At 45.4% G+C, this 20,963-nt stretch overlaps 1 protein-coding gene across 1 annotated transcript in view; it reads left to right on the top strand.

The window, feature by feature from the left end:
- The first annotated feature begins 739 nt into the window (after nt 1-739).
- Nucleotides 740-20,963, top strand: part of LMNB2 (lamin B2) — a 33,008-nt gene continuing 12,784 nt past the window's right edge. Inside the window, exons 1-2 of the mRNA XM_075736183.1 lie at nt 740-1,047; nt 12,259-12,395. Coding sequence (XP_075592298.1) covers nt 847-1,047; nt 12,259-12,395 — 338 coding nt within the window. The 5' untranslated portion in view covers nt 740-846. The remainder of the gene's footprint in view (nt 1,048-12,258; nt 12,396-20,963) is intronic.

Raw genomic sequence — 20,963 nt, 5'->3', positions numbered from 1 at the left:
TTTGGGAAAAATAATACTCCAAATTTTTAGGAAATGAAAACTTCCCAGTGGATTTTAGTTTGTACAAAATTTGGCTGCCTTCCCTGGGACTGTAGAAGGATTTCAGGATAGCTTCCGTCTTGAACAACCTGATGGGAGACTGGGAGGCATTGCAACCTCTCAGCAAAGCTTCAGAAGAAATTTCTAAAGTCTATAAAACATCACTCCTGTAATTTCACCCTTGGAAACAGCTGATCGATGGCTTTTTTTCTGAGACTCTTCACCCCCAATTTAAGCAAACAGCAGTTCCCTATAAAACTTCAGTGGTCGGTGCTTCGGGTGGGTTTGGCGAGCGCGGGGCTGTACGGACAGGCGGCCGCGGGAGCTCTTCGTGGGGTGACCCGTGCCCACCAACACCCGAGCAGCTGCTCCGGCTGTAAGCGGGACGGGGAGCAGCTGCTGGCAGCTGGGCATGTGAGGAACAGTCCTGCTGGGCAGCTCTGGCCCCTCACGGTTTTATTACAAAAGCAAACACAAAAAAAATTCCTATGCCTTCAAGATTGGCCCCTCGCTTCCTGCGCTGTACTCGCACTCACGACGGCCTAATTGTGTATTGTAAGACGCGGCCAGGTTTTGGATGAAAGGCAGACTCGGGCCTGCCGGCCGGCTGGCAGCCCACAAAATGGAGGGCGGCCGGGACTGCACCTCCCAGCGCGCCCTGCGGCGCGGCCATCTTGGCGCCGAGACTTCATTTCCCAGGCGGCGCGGCGGTGAGGGAGGCGATGTCCGCCATCTTACCGCTCCCTCCTCCCCCGGTGCGGCTGGATTGAATGAGCCCGCTGCCCGCCTGCCCGCGAATTGAGCGCCATGTCAGGCACCCCGAGCCGCGGCACCCTCGGCGGGACCCCGCTGTCGCCGACTCGTATCTCCCGGCTGCAGGAGAAGGAGGAGCTGCGGCAGCTCAATGACCGCCTGGCCGTTTACATCGACCGTGTGCGGGCGCTGGAGCTAGAGAATGACCGGCTGCTGCTGAAGATCTCCGAGAAGGAGGAGGTCACCACCCGGGAGGTATGGCCCGGGGCGGCCTGCTGGCCCTCTCCCGGGTCTCCGGGGCGGGAGGGCGAGCAGCGGCGGCCCGTTGGAGGTGTTTCCCCGCTCCGTCCCGGGGAGGGCGTCCGCGGCCCAGGAGCTCGGCCGATCTGTTCCCGCGCGGCGCCTCCGCCTGCCCGCCGGCCCGGCGCGGGGCGCACTGTGGCAGCTCCGCGCCGCTCTTGGCTCGGCGGCGCCATGCGCGTTCCGCCGCGCCGTTCCCGCCTGGCTCTGGCCTCGGGTCGCCCTAGGGCAGTGGGTTCTGGCTGTGCCCGGCTGTGGGGCTCGGGGCCGAGGGCGAGAGCTGTGGGGGCCGGGCGGAGCTGAGGGCGCGGCGGGTGGGGGGGGGGGTGGTATGGAGATTCAGCGCTTGGCTGTGGGCCGTGAGGCGCTCTCTGGCCGCGATGTTGGGCAGAGAGGCTGCTGGTGACACCTTAAAGGCGGCTCAGGCCGGGATCGGCACCGAGTGACAGTGTGACACCTGGGACTTCCCCGGTGCCCGTGGCGGGAGCGGGCTGGCGCTGCTCTGGCGGTTGAAGTTGCGTTTCGGCCAGGTCGGGCTCGCAGCACGGAGCACCGCTCTCGGCGCCCTCCGAGCCTGCGTGTAGGGCTCATCCGCTGCGGGCGGGCTCTTTGCTGTAGTTTGTAGTCCTTGCCCCGTGCAGGCTGAGCCTTCTCGCTGTGCTGGAGCCTGTGCTGAGCATATGCGTCCTGTGAATTGTAGCAACCTGAGTGTTACTTTTTCTTTACGGTCCCTATCCTGATGGCTGATGCGATGAGATGAAAAACGTGAAAGGCGTTAGGCTAACTTTGCCTTTCACCAGAGGAAATCTTTCTTAGTTCCCGCAAACGGCAGGAATCAAATCCTTGTAGTGTGGACTACTCTTTGCTGGTAGTCCCCGTCGTGGAAGGGGATCTGGTCCGCTTCCTGTGATCTCGGAGGCAAAACTGGCAGATACATTTTCTTAAGCCATGTTTTGCTCTTCCCTCTTCTGTCATATCTGCTTTCCCCCAGGACTTTCCTTCCCATGTGAGGAAGGATGTAGTCAGTGACACAGCAGGGGACAGTCCCACCCATCCTGTACCAGCCCAACCCTCTCCATCAGTTGGAGGCAGTCTGCGAGGTAACCTGTCCCACCTCCGAGATGAAGTTAGATTTCTGTGGAAAGCCTGGAGATAACAGCCTGTAACTTGTGATGCAATGGATTGCTATGCCACTGTGTAGGCTGGTTTTTTGTTGGTGGGTTTTTTTCTTCCCCTTTAAGGGTCTGGTTTGATGATGCTAGGGGTGGTGGGAGGAGGGTTTAAATTCATTTAGTTTAAGCAGACCAAATATGATAGTGTCTTGTTTTGGGAGTGGTTGGCCTACCTGCAATCAGTGTACACCTGGGATTCAAGCACCTTAAAGTGGTACTCTTTGTACCACTTAATGATATAACTTCTATGTTTTCAAGATAACTAGATATTTCTAAACATAAAACATGGCTACATCACTTGTCCCATGCGAAATATTACAAACTGAATAACCGTGTGTGGTTCAGGGAGCTTCTATGTTGTAGATTGCTGGAGGCAAGAAGGAGTCTGTATTTTAAATGTAGAATGCAGAAGGTAGTTCTATTGACAGCACACATGTAAAGAGTAAGAACAGGACAAGCGGAAAACATAGTTATAATCTCATTAGATTTTTAATATGAACATAAACTGACTCCTAATAGCAGTTCTGTGTGTTATCAGTTCTGGAAAAATACTCCAATGTAGTAATCAGAAAAGAAACTTGAGGATTTTGATATAAAATTTTGCTTACTTTCCCCTTGAGCTTTTCTTTTTCACATTTCTTCCAGACTTCAAAAAAAAAATTGTATCTCTTAGACATATTCTAACAAACTTTGTCAATATTCCTCAAGCTCTTTGACATGTCAGAGACAATGTAAGATACTTTAGCTGGTCTTTGGACAGCATTTGTTAAATGCTTCCCCCATCGCTTTAGGACAGGTTATTTATTCTTTACTTAGGTCCCGAAAAGGAGACTTTGTAGTCTTACTGTTTTGATGCAGGATAGTAGACAGCAGTTTGGGACTGTGGGAGCAGTAAAAATTCAGATGGCTGTCAGATTTTGGGTTTACTGGAATGGGAGAGTCCTTTCACTTTCAGGACCAATCTAGTAAACTGGGTTTTCTGCTGAGAATTCATTTGTCTTCTTACACTGTTAGAAGTTGTGTTCATAAAATGATGCTTAGCATGAAATAAAACACTAATTAAAAATAAACCTTCTGAACCCCACAAAAACCCAAACAAACCCCAAAGCAACTCTAACTTCTGTGTAGAAGCGTGGAAGTGTAGTCCAGTGATGTTGGCATACAGTTCTGGCTATATTATTATATCTTTAGATTAGCTTTACATACTTAAAATAGACTATTTTCTTTTCCCAGGGTGTTGAAGATGAAAATTCCCCTCAACTGTGTGTAAATGTGACTGGTTATTTTTTTTTAGCTGTCTGAATATTCTAGTATTTTTGGCTTATCTCTGGTGGTGGCAGGGAACATCATCTGCCGGTGTGGTGAACGGAGTGATGCATGTTGTGAGATGGCCAGCAGGAGTGCCTGCTCACCGGTGGGCTCTACATTAACACCTGAGACTTATACCTTGAGAGCAGGTGATGGGCCCATAATCCAAGGCAGATGGGGGCTTGAGGATTGCTATGACAAGCAGTAGACAAGAGCATGGTATCATGAGAGAGATGTTTGTCCATTGCTTGGCACTCCAGTATCCCACAGTGACCATAGCTGAGAAATGGGTTGGGGTGAGGCCATTACTGACATCCTCTCCCCCCCTCCCCTTGTGTGCATGGGAACAAAGGGTTGGCATTTCTGATCTTGTTCTCAAAGCTCTGGTTTAAGGGAATATCTTCTAGATGAGAGAAGTTCCACTGATGCTGTTCAGGCAAGGACCATAGTCACTGTTGTGCCAGAGACTCTTTAATCATCAGCTGATCAGGATGTTCTCTTTCCTTGTTTTAATGGCCAATCTGCAGAAGATAGTAGAAGGCAGCTGCTTTCTTCTCCTCTCTGTTGGGCAATCTCCTTGGTTTTACACACCACAGCTGTATCACAGCCTTGGAACGAAATAACTCCTTTTGCTCTTTTTGAGGAACACAGGGCTGCCACCTCTTAACAGTGGAGTAGCTTTGCAGAAGTTGAGATTCATCTCCAGTCCTCTACTAATTATAGCCCTTTTTCCTGCTTTTCCTAACCCTGTCCAGTGTTGTTCTACTTATTCTTATATGCAGCAGTACTCTAGAGAAATAAAAATGTATACAGTGAGCCCTCAGACAAATACTAAAAAATATTTTGCCTGTGTAGCTGGGGGAACTTATAATTGTCCTCATTCTTCCTCTGTTTATTTTGCTTTCCTTGTGTAGCTTAATCTATGACAGAAGAGAAATTTAGCTCTTCCCCTTGTTTTTCTACCTCCCTAGTTAGTTATATGACTGATGCTATTCTCGCTGTGTTGGGGGTCTATGTTACAATAACCTAATTTGTGAGGCTAGGAGGGGGAATACTGGGAGGGCAAAGAGGAAGAGTCCTAGAGCTCTCCTCAATTCCCTTTCTGCTAACTCTCTGCCCTCCCCTCCAGCACTTATGATTGCAGCCTTCCAGAAAAGGTGTTTTGATGGGCATGGCAGGGATTACCATGCCTTTCTGAGGACATCCCACTGTTCTCACCCACCAAAAGGAGAAGCGGGGAGAAAAGAAAGAAGATCCCCGGGAGCCTCAGCCACTGGCAGCAATTGCCCTTGTAACAAAAGCAGTATCTACAGGGGTTCCCTCTTCACCCGTTTCCCAGCTCTGTGGGTGTGATTGCAGGTGGCTGCAGTCTTGTATGTCACAGCCATCAGAACTCTCACTGTAGTCTCGCCTGGTCTCCGCTTATCTGCCAGTGCTGTAGCTACTGTGCCCTTCCTGCGCATCATGTATAGTAACCAGACACACTATCATGACCAGGATATGTAGGTCTGTTGTTGCCTAGTTGCCACCTGCAAAAGACATGTTCAGATGCTCCTGTGGATGGTGGGCTACTCAAGTTGTAGTCTCCGAGACATGGGGTTAAATATGACTTCTGGCACTGTAGACATCATCTGGGAGGTAATGGTGCTCATGTGCAACACACATCTTCATTGTTCTTGAGAATTTGACTGATGTTCTTGGCGAGTCTGAGCCATAGCTGAGTGGCAGTCCTTCATCAATCCATAACTGGGTGAATAAGAACATACTGAGCTGCACCTGGTGGGAATACGCTTATGTTTTGCACATTAATGAGATTAATGTTTCTTCACCAAATTTGTCTGGACTCACTTGTGGTTGGATGGGCCATGCTTCTTGCCTAGCATGTAGCTTCACTGCCTTCTTGGCATGTTCCCTCTGTCTTCACTGAGTGACATCTTGCAGCTTTTAGCAAGTGATTGGTGTGGGAGAGTGTGTGTTCGTGTGTCTATCCTTGAACCGCTGCACAGTGAGCTTTGAGTGCTCCCAGCACAGGTTGGCAGGTTAAAGGGCATCCAGCAGTCCTGCCTTTAGCTGTGCTATGGAAACATCTCTATTTTCTTGTTCTCCGCGTGCTTTATTTCCTTGTCTCCTGTGTTGTCCAGTTACAAACTTGCAGGCTCTTTTGCAAGCAAAAGAGGGGAAAAAAAGTGAAAGCACACTCATAGTGCAATTTGTAGGGTGTCCAACTCTGTGCAGGAAGAGTTAGGCTTGGGCGCACATTGACGTGTAGCGCATCACGCTGCAGCCTGTCTTCTGGTTCCTGCTGAATTCCATTTTGAGGCTTTAGCTTTATTTCTTCCATCGCCTTCAGATGGTGGGAGGAGGGGGGCTACATTTTCAGAGTGGAGGGACTCATTTGGCTGCCTAACCTGTCATCTGGGGAGGTTTGCTGCTTCCCAGGGGCTTGCATTCTGGATGTTGTAGAGGGGCTCACTTGGCTGTATGACTGTTATCCCTGGTGCTCTTCCATGTAGGCACCAGTGATACTGTCAGGGGTGACCTGAAAAGTATCAAACATGATGACTGTGTGGTTCTGGATGATTGTTAATGGTATGGGGGCCTAGGTGGTGTGGAGAGGGGAAAGGGTTTGAGGAGGGCTAAGCAGACCTGCAGGGTGACACTGGATTGCACAAATCCTGTTGGCAACAGGATTTTGGTTTCCGTTACCATGGAACGGTCTCTCAGGGTTGATGACTGCTTCAAAGAGACAGGATCCACCTGACTAAGTAGGGCAAAGGTATCTTTGCCAACAGGGCTGGTCAACCTGCTAAGGAGAACTCTAAACTGGGAGTGATGGGAGAGATTCCTCTCTCAGGTTAGATCAGGTGAGGAAGTGGTGGATGGAGTAAGCAAGCGAAAGGCCCAGGGTTATGTGAACAGAAGAGAAAGCAACAGAAAAAGGATGAAATGGAAACACCTCAAACATAAGCATGTAAAGAAGGAAGTGCCTACAGGACAGCCTTGTGGGGAAAGCTCTCCTGCCCTTCTGGGGAATCATCACACTTGGGTGCCTCTCCGAAATGCCTGTAACACTGTACAGCATGGGGAACAAACAGGGGGAGTGAGAAGTCTGTGGGCAGTTACAGAACTAGGAGCTCCTTGGGATCAGAGATAGCTCACATGACTGGAGCACTGTGACGGATGGATACAGGCTTTTCAGGAAGGTTAGGAAGGGGAGTTGCCCTTTATATGAGAGAGCAGTGGAAATGCCTGGAGCTCTACCTAAGGACGGGTTATAAGCTAGCTGAGAGCTTGTTGGTCAGGATTAGTGGGCAGACCAAGATGGGTGACATTGTGTTATGTGTCTGCTACTGACCTGATCAAGAAGAATACTCACTTGAGGCCTCCTTCAGTCAGCTGGAGGAACTCACATGCACCCATGCTCCGCTGGACCTAAAATTTAAAAAATAAGGAAGAACTGGTCACTGCCCTGACCTCAATCATCCCTGACCATGAGGTGGTGGAGTTTGGGAACTTTAGAGGATGGAGCAGAGCAAAAAGCAGGACCACAATCCTGGATATCAGGAAAGTAGACTTTAACCTCTTCAGGGCTCTGCTTGGAAGAATCCCATGGGTTACAGCCCTGGAAAGAAAAGGGGTCCATGAGACCTGGGTTGATATTCAAGGATAATGTCCTCCAAGCTCAAGAGTGGTTCATCCCAACAATCAGGAAATGGAGCAAAGCTGGCAGGAGATCTGTATGGATGAGCAAGGAGGTCCTGACTAAACTCTGATGTAAGGAAGGCTGATGCACTCGATGCCTTCTTGTGGTCAGACCAGCCTTCAGGAATCCCAGTTTCCTGAGGCCAGAGGGAAAGTCTGGCACGAGGATGACTTACTCTTGGTAGAGGAGGATCAGGATGGGGAACATCTAAACAAACTGGATGTAAGTCCATGGGACCTGGTGGGTGTTGCACCCATGAGTGCTGAGGGAGCTGGCTGACATCATTGCGAGGCCACTCTCGGTTATCTTTGAAAGATCATGATGATTAGGAGAGGTTCCTGAAGACTGGAAGAAAGCTAATGTCATGTCCATCATCAGAAGGAGCAAGAAGGAAGATCCAGGGAACTATAGGCCAATCAACCTCACATCAATTCCTGGAAGATGATGTCTCTTTGTGGTTTTTTTTCTTCTCTATGCCTACTTGGACTCTGCATGGCCTTTGTAGGAGCTTTTGGTGAGGGATGTTGCTCAAGCCATTTGGGAGTCCAAGCAGACTGGCTTAGCTCAGTCTCCCCTTTCTGAATGCTTGTTGACTTTTCAAATGCTTGTTCATGTGCTTGTCCACAGCTTCCCTTTAAAAAAGCCATAGTGAATGACTTTATTTTCCTCCATTCTGTTCCGCTTATACACATACCCACTACTTCTTTTTTTTTGTCTAGGGGATCTGTCGTGAGTACCTGCTCCCTGGTTGACTGAGCAAGTACAGTAGGCTGTGAAACTTATTTTGCACAAGTTATGTTGGTTCTTCCTCAGTATGACTCTTACTCGTGTAACCTATAATTCTGTTCTTCAGGTTAATGTGTACTGTACTGCCATGGACTTCAGAGTTTAATGACAGGCAGTTTCTGTTTTAGAAAGTTGTATGGCATGAGCCATTTTCTAATTCTCTAGTACAAAGTGAACTCTAAATGACAGATTAAATAACACACTGATTGATTTATTTTGAAAAGTGGGCTTTGGAAAGCTGTTAATACTTTCTAAATGTGATGGTTTGTTACTGCTTGTTTTGTTGATCTGTTCTATGATACTTTCAACTGATGCTTAAGTGCAGAAATCTCGTAAAGATTTCAATAGTGCAAATAAGTAAAAACACCCCAAAAGGTATGTTTTCACTGCATTTTTTTTAGGTGGTTCTTCTGCATGAACTGATCAACTTGAGGCCATAGACTCTCATGTATGCTTTTCATGAAGAGAGAAGGAGTAATTACTTTCTACACCATTCATTAGTTGTTTTTCAAACGTCATTTTTTGGCTTGCCATGTTGTATTGTAATTAACAGAAGTCATGATCAATTTTATTTTTCTCATCTGTATGTGACTTCAGATTTTTGAGAAATGCTTTATTATATCTCATATCCTCCTTGTTTGGATCATCTTAAAATGTCTTGTATATATGGTCTTTTTAGCTTACGACAATATCTTCGTACATATCTTGCTTTCTGGAAAGATTTTATTCTTAACTGCTTTTTTCACTTATACCTCAGCGTTCCCTCGTTGCTGTGCTGAAACAATTGCAATAGTTATAGATTTTTTTTTTCTTCTCTTGCTTCTGCAAGGTGCTGAAACCAAGTCAACTGAGGTTCTTGACAGTACCTTGGCAAATCTGCTGCTATGTGCTGCTGAGAACCAGGTGAAGAGTTGCTTTTTCTCTTGTGGCTTCTTGGATTTAGCCACTCCATGGTACTCACGACTAGTGTGTGAAAATATAGCTCAGGTATCACCTCTTGGATTATAGCTTGGACTAATTGAAGCTTGTTAGCATTACTGCATTTTCTGCCTCTCTGATCTGTAATGTCCCTGTTTTCCTTTGCAGCTTGTGGTCAATAATCACTGTGTAAATTGATGTTGTTTCTGTATTCTGAATGCTGCTTGCAGTTCTCTTAACCTATTTTAAAACATCTAGATCCTGGAAAGTGTGTAAGGAAAAGGTGACAAAGAGCAGAGCAGCAGAATAACTTCTGACCAGGAGCAAATCTGGAAAAGAGATGAGAAGAAACCTGAGGTCTCTTAAGTCACAAGTCCAAACAAAGAGATTTGTCTAGGAAGAAAATGTTCAGCATTTCTCAGCACAAGAACTAAAAGCATGAAATTAAATTATCAAGTAGTAGGTCTTAATCCACCAGTTGTGCTTGTATGATGCTCTCTGTGGAAACCAAAAGCTAAAGAGATTTACAAAAGGATTAGACAGTTTAACAGTATTTGGTTACTTGTTTTTGGTACCTGGAAGCAATTTTTGGCTCAGATTTTTTTTTTTTTAGAAACTGGGAGTATATGTGAATGAAGAATCATTGTATGTTTGCCTCATTCTTTATACCTTTTCCCTTCAGCGTTTGCTACCAGCTGCTCTTGATCACCTGCTTACACTGGAATGATTGGCATAGATACAAAGTCATCCTTGAAGCCTTCCTCACATGTGGAGAGCAGGATACAATGGGTTGTGGTAGCCCAACCAAAATTATGAAAAACAACAAATGAAGGAAGGAATTTGGATTGATAAAATCTATTGATAGGAGATAACCCACCTGATGACATCTTCCATTTTTTGTGATCTCTTGCATCCAGTATTCTTTGGGAGTGTTCAAGGACAGGTAGACACTGTTTGGTGGCACTTTGCTTAGAAGTATGATGAGACAAAGAACCACAAATGGGCTTCACAGTTGCCAGATTCATTTGTTTGACTTCTTCTCTTGTTGCTGTGGATACTGGTGGCTGTTCCTGTTGACTTTTTTTTCCCCAGAAGGGGCATGTGAGGCTTAACCTAGGATAAACCTAGCCTTGGTTTAACATCACCTGTTTAAGAATGTCTGAAAGCTACTAGAGATCAGACTGAGTAGCACATGTAAAGTGATTAAGGGAGTGGGCAGAAGAGTGTCTGTAGAGTCAAAACAAAGCAAAATCATAAGTGCACACTAAACAGAGGCACTTCTGGGACTGTACTTCTCTGGAGATTTTTAGAGAGTCAGTAGACTATGTTGAGTTCCTTCCACTAGAACAGAGTTCAGTGCTGGGGTAGAAGGGTGCTTTCAATGAATAACCCTCTTGGGCTAGAAGTGTTGTCAAGTGTGTAATATCTGGCTAGTTCAGCTGAGCTGGCATTACTTTCCCTTAAGCCTACTGCTGCATTTGGTTCTCTCTTCTCTGCTTGACCAGTGCTGAACATAAACAAGACATTATTTTTTATTGTCTAGAAGGACCATCTTGAACTGTCCTCCAGTTCAGTTTATCATCTAAAACTTTTATCAATGTTACCATGTATCCGTATTCTCTTTGCATCTTGTGGTTGGAGTTCTGGCAAGGGTTGGTTTTTGTGTGGTACTTGTTGTTTCCCCCCCCAGTGATTGAAGGTGTTACTGCTCCCAGCTGTCTGCTGCCTCCCTGTGCTGGAAGCTGCAATGTGTCCTTATGTCTCAGTTATTTCCGTCTACTCCGTGCCTTAGCTTAAAATTCTAGTGAAAGTCACTTTTTGACTAACACTTTGGACTGTGAATTAGACCTGTGTGTTTCCTTCTTATGCTTGTTACTGGAATAAGAGCAGAGAAGAGGTTAACATGCTGCAGGAGAAAAATACATACTAGGTTACCGCAAGTGGTTATGCTGTGAATGAATCAGTCCTTTCTAAATAAGCAGCCCAGTGTCTGGTTCTCTTTTTACCAACAGGTTTTGTAAATGGCTTTCATCGTGCAATTTTTAGCTCCATCTAGCTACATTCCCTTTACACAGGAATTACATTAAGTGATTATTCTCTGTTCAGAATATTGTTGTTTGGGTGGTGTTAAGCTCTGTAATGCCTCAAAAGCATAAGTTATTTCCTGCCTTGTAAGTATCACACCAGCAACACCTCTTTGTGACAGTATTCACAAAAACCTAGGGAAAAAGGCTTTCTTCCTTTGTATCTTCACATGCAATTCCAGCTTATGCCCTGGAGTACAGCGAAGGGATTTGTCCTTGTGTCCTGCACTGTGATTTAGTGTGTGTCTCTGAACCTACAGCAGCACAGCCCCAAGTTATTGGTAGATGTCCCAGGGCAAGGGGTTTTTTTGCATATTTAAGAGTCAAAGGGCAGATGGTCTAAAGAAGAGCCAGGATTAGAGGAGGAGTGCTGTAAATCCTGTACTTGATGGTGCAGAATCAGTGCTTGGCCTTTGGGCAATTGTATTTTATATGGGGAAACAAAAACCAAACAACCAAACATCCAAAGCTTAAGTTGAATAAAGCTTGAAAGAATTAATTCTTTTAAAAAAAGAAGTAAGATTGCATGGATAGACAACCAAGTCCTTTCTGGTATGTGGTATGCTTGTAAACTAAGGCTTCTCAGCCCTCATACTATCATATTTTAGTTAATTTCAGAAGTTTTATGAGAATAAAGTCTATCAGGAACTTAATTATATCCTGACTGCTTTTAATCAGTCTTCTGAAGACCAGATGGGTGAGTCTGTCATTGGTTCAACTCTGATGTTGATGATGATAGGCACTCCTAGGAATAGCATAGTTTGCTTTCTTGTTTCTACATTTTATGCTTTGTTATGAAATTTCTGTTCCTAAAGTCGGTACATTCTGCTTTTGGCACTTCTCATTCCCTGATTGCTCTGTTTCTGAATTTCCATTAGTAATAGTTGTTCTGGTATCCTTTCATAAAAGCAGTAGCAGCAATTTTAGCTATCTGATATACCTTTCAATAATCTTCCATGGTATGTTTTGTTATGTCCCACTGGGAATAAAAATTAAATCTTGTCTTTGGGACTAGATCACATATAATTGTAGGTGCGTATTAATTGACAATGTTCAATATAGAATGCTTTTAAACAGAAATCATATCGTATGCCCTTTTTTCAAAGAAAGCTATGTGAAGCCTAGTGCTGTGTTTCAGTTCTTTGATAGATAGTCTTTGAGATGTTCTCATACCTGAATACTTTTTTATCCTTAGGTGAGTGGAATCAAGAGTCTCTATGAGTCTGAACTTGCTGATGCTCGAAGAGTTCTGGATGAAACCGCCAAAGAGAGGGCTAGATTACAGATTGAAATAGGAAAACTGAGGGCGGAACTGGAGGAGTTCAATAAAAGGTAAGGAAAGTCCTGTATTTATTTATTGTAATTACAATGGACAATATTTGCAGTGTGGGGAATGATACTGTTCATGCTTCTTAAAATGCCTTGGTGGGTGTCTTTTGGAAGCATTGCAGATCAATGAGAAGACACAGGCTTGTCAGAAGGAAATTCCTTAGCTTGTTGCTACAGCTAGTCAGAGAAGATAATCCAACCAGTATTTGCACAAATGTATTTGTAGATATAAGATTAGTATACTCTGATTTTAGCAATTCAGGCATCTAGAGGCTGTAACAATCGGTTGTACTGCTTCTGTCCTACTGTACCTCTTGTTATGTGAGCATGCATATGTGCAACTGCTTGATAAACTGGATTGAGAAACTGATCTAGATTAAAATTGACTCATCAAACAGAAATGGCCTAATAAACTGGCTACTGAAGCCAAATGTAATCCATTATTTCTATTCCTCCTAGGGAGTTTTTACAATGAAATACTGTTTAGGAGTTGAAACTTCATTTCAGAATGAATATATGTGGTGGCAAAATTATTTTTTTTTTGCTTGTGATTGAGTTTTGGTACCTATTTTAGTAGGTAAGATTTGGGAGTTACAGATTTTTCCTGAGCGTGTCAGTGTGTACATCACCTGTGTATGAACATCGTTGGCCATAAAATTGCTTTTAATCCAGGAGTGCCAATACAGGCCTACTGTAAGTCTTCCATCTCACTTCATTTGCATCTAAGTGGTTGTAAAAGGAATAAAGTGTTTCGTTCCCTTGTGTTTTTTCTGACTAGCTAATTGATTTATAATGAAGTATTTTTGTTTTCTCTGTAAAGTTTGCTCTATCACTGGATCTTCATTTTTCTGTGCTGGGCCTTCTTGTTAAAGTCCGCCATTGGAGATTTTTTGTGGACTTTGCCCTTAAAAATAACTGTCCAAATATGAAATAACTAATTTGACTAAGTCACTGTAAAGGCTATTGAACTTGGTGCACAGATCATACCAGAGGATATGCCTGCATGTGGTCAGATGACCTGTGTGCTAAAATTTACGGACTCAGTTAGCTAGGCCTTTGTTAAACATAAAAAAACCCTATGGTAACTAGGTCAGATGTAAACCCCTGAAGTTAGGTGAGAGGACTACCACCCAGCCCTGCTGTGATGTTCTGTTGGCGCTGATTTCTCTTTTAGAAGCCTTAGGCCAGCAGTCTTGGCACTTATTTCAGACGATACATTTTGCAAGGCACTTGGCATTACACGGCCATCAAAGTTGTCTCGTCTCTGTGATAGCAAATACTTCCCTTGCTTAACTTTAAAGCAAGCTCCAAAAGAGAGCAGCAGTAGTAACTGGGAATTTGGTTCATCTCTCCTGTTCTGCAAGATGCTTATTTGTGTATTTTGATTAAGGTATCCTTGTCAGAAGTATCTTCACTTGGCAGCTAATGAGAATCAGTGACAATTGATTCTGGTTCTTTAGCCTTTTGATAGTGCTGAGAGGTTTTACTAATAACTTGTACAATGTCGTGCACTTAAAGTGATGGAGATGGTGTTTTCCCTTGGATCATCTCCCTTGCCCTTTCTTTTGACAATTGAGTTACCCCTTACCAGTCACTTCAGTAACTGATTAACTCTGCCAGACTAATTTCAAACTTCTCTCTTTTTTTTGTTTTCTGAGGTAGACTAAATATGAGGAAAATATACCTGGTTTTCTATTTTTCTCTCTGTTCTTACAGTTCATAGGAGTAGAATTGAATTCTTCCTTGGCTTGAAAGTTCCTTCTATCAGATTACAGGCATCCAGAGGGACTGGAAGCAATGTACTTGGAGTGTTCTCAGGGTGCCTACCTTGGGTCACATGGAAGGTTATACTTGTGACATGGCCAGATTTTAAATGTGATTCTTGCAAATGCGCCTTTTAAGAGCCTGTTGGCGCAGTGTCCGCTTGACACCTAGCTCATGACTGCAGTCTTCCTTGCCCATGCTGATGGTCAGATGGTGCTTCTCACAGGCCAAGCTTGCTTCGGTGCTTTGAGAACTGTGTATAGTGGAAGAGTAGGTTCATGTATGATTTTTATGTTCGCTACGATTACCTTGTAATTCCAGAGCTGGACACAGTACTGCAAGGTGGGGGGAGTCTCGCAAGAATGGAGTAGGTGGAGAGAATTCCCTCCCTTGGCCTGCTTGTCACACTGCTTTTGATGCAGCCCAGGATACATTTGGCTTACTGGGCTGTGAGTGCACACTGCCAGCTCATGTCCAGCTCTTCATCCACCAGTACTCCGAAGTCCTCTGCAGGGCTGCTCTCAATCCTTTCATCCCACCAGCCTGTATTGATACTGGGAGTTGCTCTGAACCCATGTGCAGGACCTTGCAGTTGGCAGTGTTGAACCTCATGAGGTTCATTCACATGGGCCCGCATCTCTAGTTTGTCCAGGTCCCTCTGAATGGGATCCTGTCCCTTGGGAGTGTCAATCACACCACTCAGCTTGGTGTCATCTGCAAGCTTACTGAGGACGCACTCAATCCCACTGTTTGTGTCACTGATGAACATATTAAACAGTACCTGCCCCAGCAGGGACCCTTGAGGGACACCACTTGTCACTGATCTCCATGTGGACATTGGTCTGTTGACCTCTACAGTCTGGATGCGACCATCCAACCAATTTCTCATCCACTGAGTAGTACATCCATCAAATCCATCTATCTCCAATTTAGAGAGAAGGATGTTGTGGGGGACCATGTCAAAGGCCTTACAGAAGTCCAGACAGATGACATCCATAGCTCTTCCCTTGTCCGTTGATGTAGTCGTTCCATCATAGAAGGCCACTAAGTTGGTCAGGCAAGACTTGCCCTTGGTGAAGCCATGCTGGCTGTCTCAAATCACCTCCCTGTCCTCCATGTGTCTTAGCATAGCTTCTAGGAGGATCTGTTCCATGATCTTTGCAGGCACAGAGGTGAGGCTGACAGGTTGGTAGTTCCCAGGGTCCTTCTTTGTACCCTTATTTTTAAAAATGAGTGCAATGTTTTTCTAGGCACTGGGGACTTCACCTGACTGCCATGACTTTTCAAATACGGAGAGTGGCTTGGCAACTAAATCAGCCAGTTCCGTCAGCCCTCTGGGATGCATCTTGTCAGGTCCCATAGACTTACGTATGTTCAGGTTCTTAAGGTGGTCATGAACCTGATCTTTTCTTACAGTGGGAGGGGCTTCACCTTGTGTTGATGACCAACAGGTCCAGTATTGCATCCCTCTGGTAGGGCTGTCTATTACCTGGCTTAAGAAGTTATCCCCCATGCATTCCAGGAGTCTTCTGCATTGCCTACAGCTTGCTGTGCTACTTTTCCAGCAGATGTCGAGGTGGTTGAAGTCACCCAGCAGGATAAGAGCCTGTGAGAGCGATGCCTGCTATAGCTGAAGTAAGAAGTCTTCGTCAACAGGTTCCCCCTGATCTGGTGGTCCGTAGTAAATGCCAACCACAAAGTTCCCTGTGCTTCAGCCTCTAATTCTTACCCATAAGCTTTCAACCTGCTTGTGGCTATTTTTCAGAGAGTGCTCTTCACAATCTAACCATTTCTTGATGTGGAGGGCAACCCCTCCACCCCTCCTTCCTTGCCTGTCCCTTCTGAACAGTCTGCAGCCATCAATAGCTGCACTCCAGTCATGGGATTCATCCCACCAAGTTTCAGTAATGGCAACTAGGTCATAGCTTTCTAGCAGCATGGTGGCTTCCAGCTCCTCCTGTTTGCCCATGCTGCGTGCATTGGTGTAGAGGCACTTCAGCTGGGCTGTCAGCTGTGTCACCTTTTTAAGGTGTGTTCTTCTAATTAGTTTGAGGTGTTTCACTGGTGTTTCCCTGTTGGCTCCTATTACCTCAGGAGCCCCTGGCTCATCTCTGTAAGACTTCCAGTGTAGCCAGCCTGTTTCAGAGCACCAGGCTGAGGGCCTTTGCTGGCGCCCCATCCCTCTGACCTTAGCGTGTCATCCCACAGCTTGTCAAAGGCAAGCCTGATATTATCTGCCCTCTCAAGCCCAGTGTAAAGCTCTGTTGTTAATGAGCCCCGCTAGCTTCTGGACAAACAGAGAGGGGGCAGATAATATCAGGCTTGCCTTTGACAAGCTGTGGGATGACACGCTAAGGTCAGAGGGATGGGGCGCCAGCAAAGGCCCTCAGCCTGGTGCTCTGAAACAGGCTGGCTACACTGGAGCACGCTGGAAGTCTTACAGAGATGAGCCAGGGGCCAGCCAGTCAGTCACCTTCATCAGGGGCCCAAGTGAAATGGCTCTATGCAAATGAACATAGCATGAGGAACAAATGAGAGCAGTTAGACATGCGCATGCTGTAAGGTTACGAACTCAGGATCATGGAGATGTGGTGGGATGGCTCCTATGACTGGAGTGTTGGGATGGAAGGACACAGGCTCTTTAGGAAGGACAGGCAGGGGAGGTGAGGGGGGTGTCATCCTTTATGTCAATGACCAGCTGGAGGGCATGGAGCTCTGCCCGGGGATGGGTGAGGAGCTGACCGAGAGTTTATGGGTCAAGATTAAAGTGAGGGCAGGGAGAGGGGACATTAGAGTGGGGGTCTGCTACAGGTCACCTGACCTGGAAGACCGACTGGATAAGGCTCTTTGTCGGCAGGTAGAAGCAGCCTCCTGTTCATAAGGCTTGGCCCTCATGGGTGACTTCAGTCACCCCGATATCTGTTGGAGGGGCAACACAGCAGGGCACAAGTAATGCAGGAGGTTGATGCAGCCTAGGACGTGGTTGGCTTTCGGGGCTGCAAGCATGCATTGCCAGCTCATGTTGAGCCTCTCATCCACCAAGACCCCCCAACTCCTCTTCCTCAGAGCTGCTCTCAGCCCATTCTCTGCCCAGCCTGTAGTTGTGTTTGAGATTGCCCTACCCATGTGCAGGACCTTGCACTTGGTGCAAGTTGAAGCATCGTATCTTATCTTAACTAAACTTAAACCAGTTTCCTGTGAGGGAGATTTTCCAATAATTTCATTCATTGTCATAAAACTGCCTGTGTTTTTAAACTGTTTTTGTTAGGGGTATTTTTTGTGGGAGTTTTGGTTTTTTTGGTGTTATTCACAATACACATATGTATCCTTTACCACGTTCTTTGATCAGCAGTTGAGTTACAAATAACGATCAAGTTTAAAATGTAAATTAAGAAACAGAAAACACTTTGATATAGGGGCCTTCACACTAGGACAGTTGTTTTGCAATGAAAGCTAGTAGATAGAATTGTATGTGTTTGCTATTTGCAGCTTTTATTTTTGTTTGAAGATGCCAGTAAAATAAGAAACAAATATCCTTAAAAGAAATTGAACATGAGACTTGTGGGGGGGGGGGGAGTGCCACATGTGTAGTGTGGGTGATACTCCATAGGGAAGGGATGCCGTCCAGACAGAGGGACATCTTTGTTGGTGACGTGGACAGTGGGATTGAGTGCACCCTCAGCAAATTTGCTGATGACACCAAGCTGTGTGGTGCTGTTGACATGCTGGAGGGAAGGGGTGCCATCCAGAGGGACCTGGAGAGGTGGGCCCATGAGAACCTCATGAAGTTCAACAAGGTGAAGTGCAAGGTCTTGCACATGGGTCTGGGCAATCACAAATGTGGGTACAGGCTGGGTGATGAGTGGATTGAGAACAACCCCAAGGGGGACGACTTCATGGTATTGGTGGATGAAAACCTGAATATGAGCTGATAGCATCCTGGGCTGCATCAAAAGCAGCATGACCAGCAGGTCGAGGGAGGGGATTCTACTGCTCTACTCCTCCAGGTGGGGGTCTCACCAGAGCATACTGCACCCAGCTCAGGGGTCCCCAGGACAAGAGAGACATGGAGCTGTTGGAGCGAGTCCAGAGGAGGCCATGAAGATGATCCGAGGGCTGGAGCACCTCTGCTATGGAGACAGGCTGGGAGAGTTGGGGTTGTTCAGCCTGGAGAAGAGAAGGCTGCGGGGAGACCTTAGAGCAGCCTTACAGTACTTAAACAGTCCCTCACCATCTTTCCTGTAGACCTCCTTTATCAGGGAGTGTAGTGATAGGACAAGGAGTAATGGCTTTAAACTGAAGGAGGGTAGATTTAGTTTAGACATAAGGAAGAAATTCTTCCCTGTGAGGGTGCTGAGGCCCTGGCACAGGTTACCCAGAGAAGCTGTGGCTGTCCCTGGCTCCCTGGCAGTGGTCAAGGCCAGGTTGGATGGGGCTTTGGGCAACCTGGGCTAGTGGAGGGTGTCCCTGCCCATGGCAGGGGGTGGCACTGGATGGGCTGTGAGGTCCCTTCCAACCCAAATCAGTCTGTGATTCTATGTGTTTTACAATGTGTGCAATACATACATGTATGTACAATTGGTATCTTGAACACAACTCGTGAATTTATATGGAGCCAAGTTCATAAAGCAGTTGAATAGCTTCATTTTATAAAAAGTGAAATATCTTTAGGATGTTCTAACACTGTATGATCTAAGGAACAGCTTAACTTTTTAGTTTAAAGATGTTTGTATCAGGAGTAGGGACATATTTTTAAATTTAGGATTAAAATATTGTTGTAACAATAGACATTCTGATACTGTTCTGAAGCAAGGATGGTTCTTTCCTCTGTGTTATTTAACAGCTTCCAGCGCTTTTGTGTGTATCTTCAGCTGCTTGACAAAACTTTTGGCTGCTCGAGGGATGGAGGGAATGAGTGGAGGAGATATAGATGGGAAAGTTTAATTTACTAGTGAGATGCACAACATTTTTGCTTTGGTGGAACAGCACCTTCTCACAAGGCTGCTGAACCAGACCTGGTGTAGTGATCCAGGTGCTGTTCAGTCATAGCAGAGGTAATTTTGATGGCCTAGTTAAGGGAAGTCTCCTGTCCTGCTGTTCATGAAGTATCTGTTCATATCTTTACCAGCGTCACAGCACCCCAGGTCAAGCGAAGCCTGGAGGTAGATATATGTAGGCCTCATTCATCTGCTCCTTTTAGCAGTCTTCCTGCTTGAGCTGCAAGCTCCCAGCTCTGAGTTGTGTGACTGTCTTGCTGCAGCTTCCTCTGCCTGCATAGTCATGGAAATGTTCCCTTGAGCAAACTTGGCTGCTTTCTGGAAAAAAAGAGCTCTAGAGGGTTACCCTAACCTGGTGTCATTCAAATAACATCTCAACAGACAAATCAACTGCCATTTGTAACTTCCAGGCAGCTCGGAGACCCCCAAAAGCAGGTTGCACTTGTATAAAGCCTTCTGTCCATTTTTTTTGCACGAAGACAGTAAACCAGGCTGAAATTATAAATGCAAATAAAAATATGAATGAGAGCAGCTTGGAGCATCTTCCAGTGTCAGTGTTCATGAAGGAGCAGGAGTTATTTATCAGGGTCAGGAATTCTTTATGGTGCTTTGTCAAACTGTATTGAACGTTTCTGTTCATTCCCATCACCCTGGGCATACATGCTGCCTGGCTTCTGCAGGTGGGAGGAAGCTATGGGCTGGGTAAGCGTACACTGCTGTTCATACTCCGTGTGAAATGGCATTTGCCCTTTAGGTATTGCACAGACTGAAGGGTTCTAGATCTGATTGTCTGTGACACATGCACAGTAGTGGCTTGTTTGTGGTGCAATCTGTTTTGAAGACTCTCTGGTTGCTGCTAAATATTTGGCTTTTAAGTAGAAGTCATGTTTTGTCTCTGTCTTCTGCAAGCTGCTGAGCTTGAAGACACTGCATGGCTGTTGCAGAACAGGATTCGCAGTGACAGCTTGGGCCAGTGATTCAGAAAAATTGCTTACATATAAATGAAAACAAGTTCAGATATCTACACTAAGGAATGTAGAGAGAACACATGAGCCTCGCAGCAAAAGTGTATCACAAAATAATTGTACCAATTTATTCTGTAGCTAGAAAAAGATGCATATGCATACTGAAGCATGTAAATAAATACTGTCAGTAGCACATACCACTACCCATAAAGCAGGATTTTTGTAAAATAATTCTGGGCATGATATTTCATTAGAGTTATGGGCAAATTAGAAATTCAAGAGGACAGTACAAGATCAGAAGTTTGGGAGCCAAGACTCAGGATTTGGGCTGGGGAGGAAGGTTTGTATGATCTAGAGCAGTGGTTTTCAGCTTTTTTTTTTTTCCTTTGCAAACATAATGTTTTTTTCCCATGTTTGCAGTTGCAGACCAAATACAGAGTTTTTTAGGTAGTAGGACTCCTCTTCAAAGTTACTTCTGTGGGCCCTTAAAAGCAGCTCTCTGACCACAGTCTGAAAACTACAGATCTATAGAAGAGAAGTTTGAGGAGAGGGAAGGAAAAAATGGATTCTAAGATGGTTTAGGAGAAAAAGACAAAAAGCTGTTCCCTGCATTCTTAGTGGTGTGGGACTAGAATAGTGAGTTTAAACTGTAGCAAGGAAGGATTAGTTCGCATAGCAAAACAGTTTTTAATAACATAATGACACACACCTAGAGAAGCTGCAGAAAGTCTGTATGTTAGAGGGAAGGGTAGACAAGTACTTGGTGGGCAGGAGGAAGGATGACAGTGATGATTTCTGTTAGTTGGATATAACAGTTCAAATAATCATATTTAAAGTGACTAGAG

The sequence above is a fragment of the Balearica regulorum genome, chromosome 26, assembly GCF_011004875.1.
Source record: "Balearica regulorum gibbericeps isolate bBalReg1 chromosome 26, bBalReg1.pri, whole genome shotgun sequence".
NCBI lineage: Eukaryota > Metazoa > Chordata > Aves > Gruiformes > Gruidae > Balearica > Balearica regulorum.
Note: the sequence above shows the minus strand (reverse complement) of the source record. Positions and strands in the feature narration are given on the sequence as shown.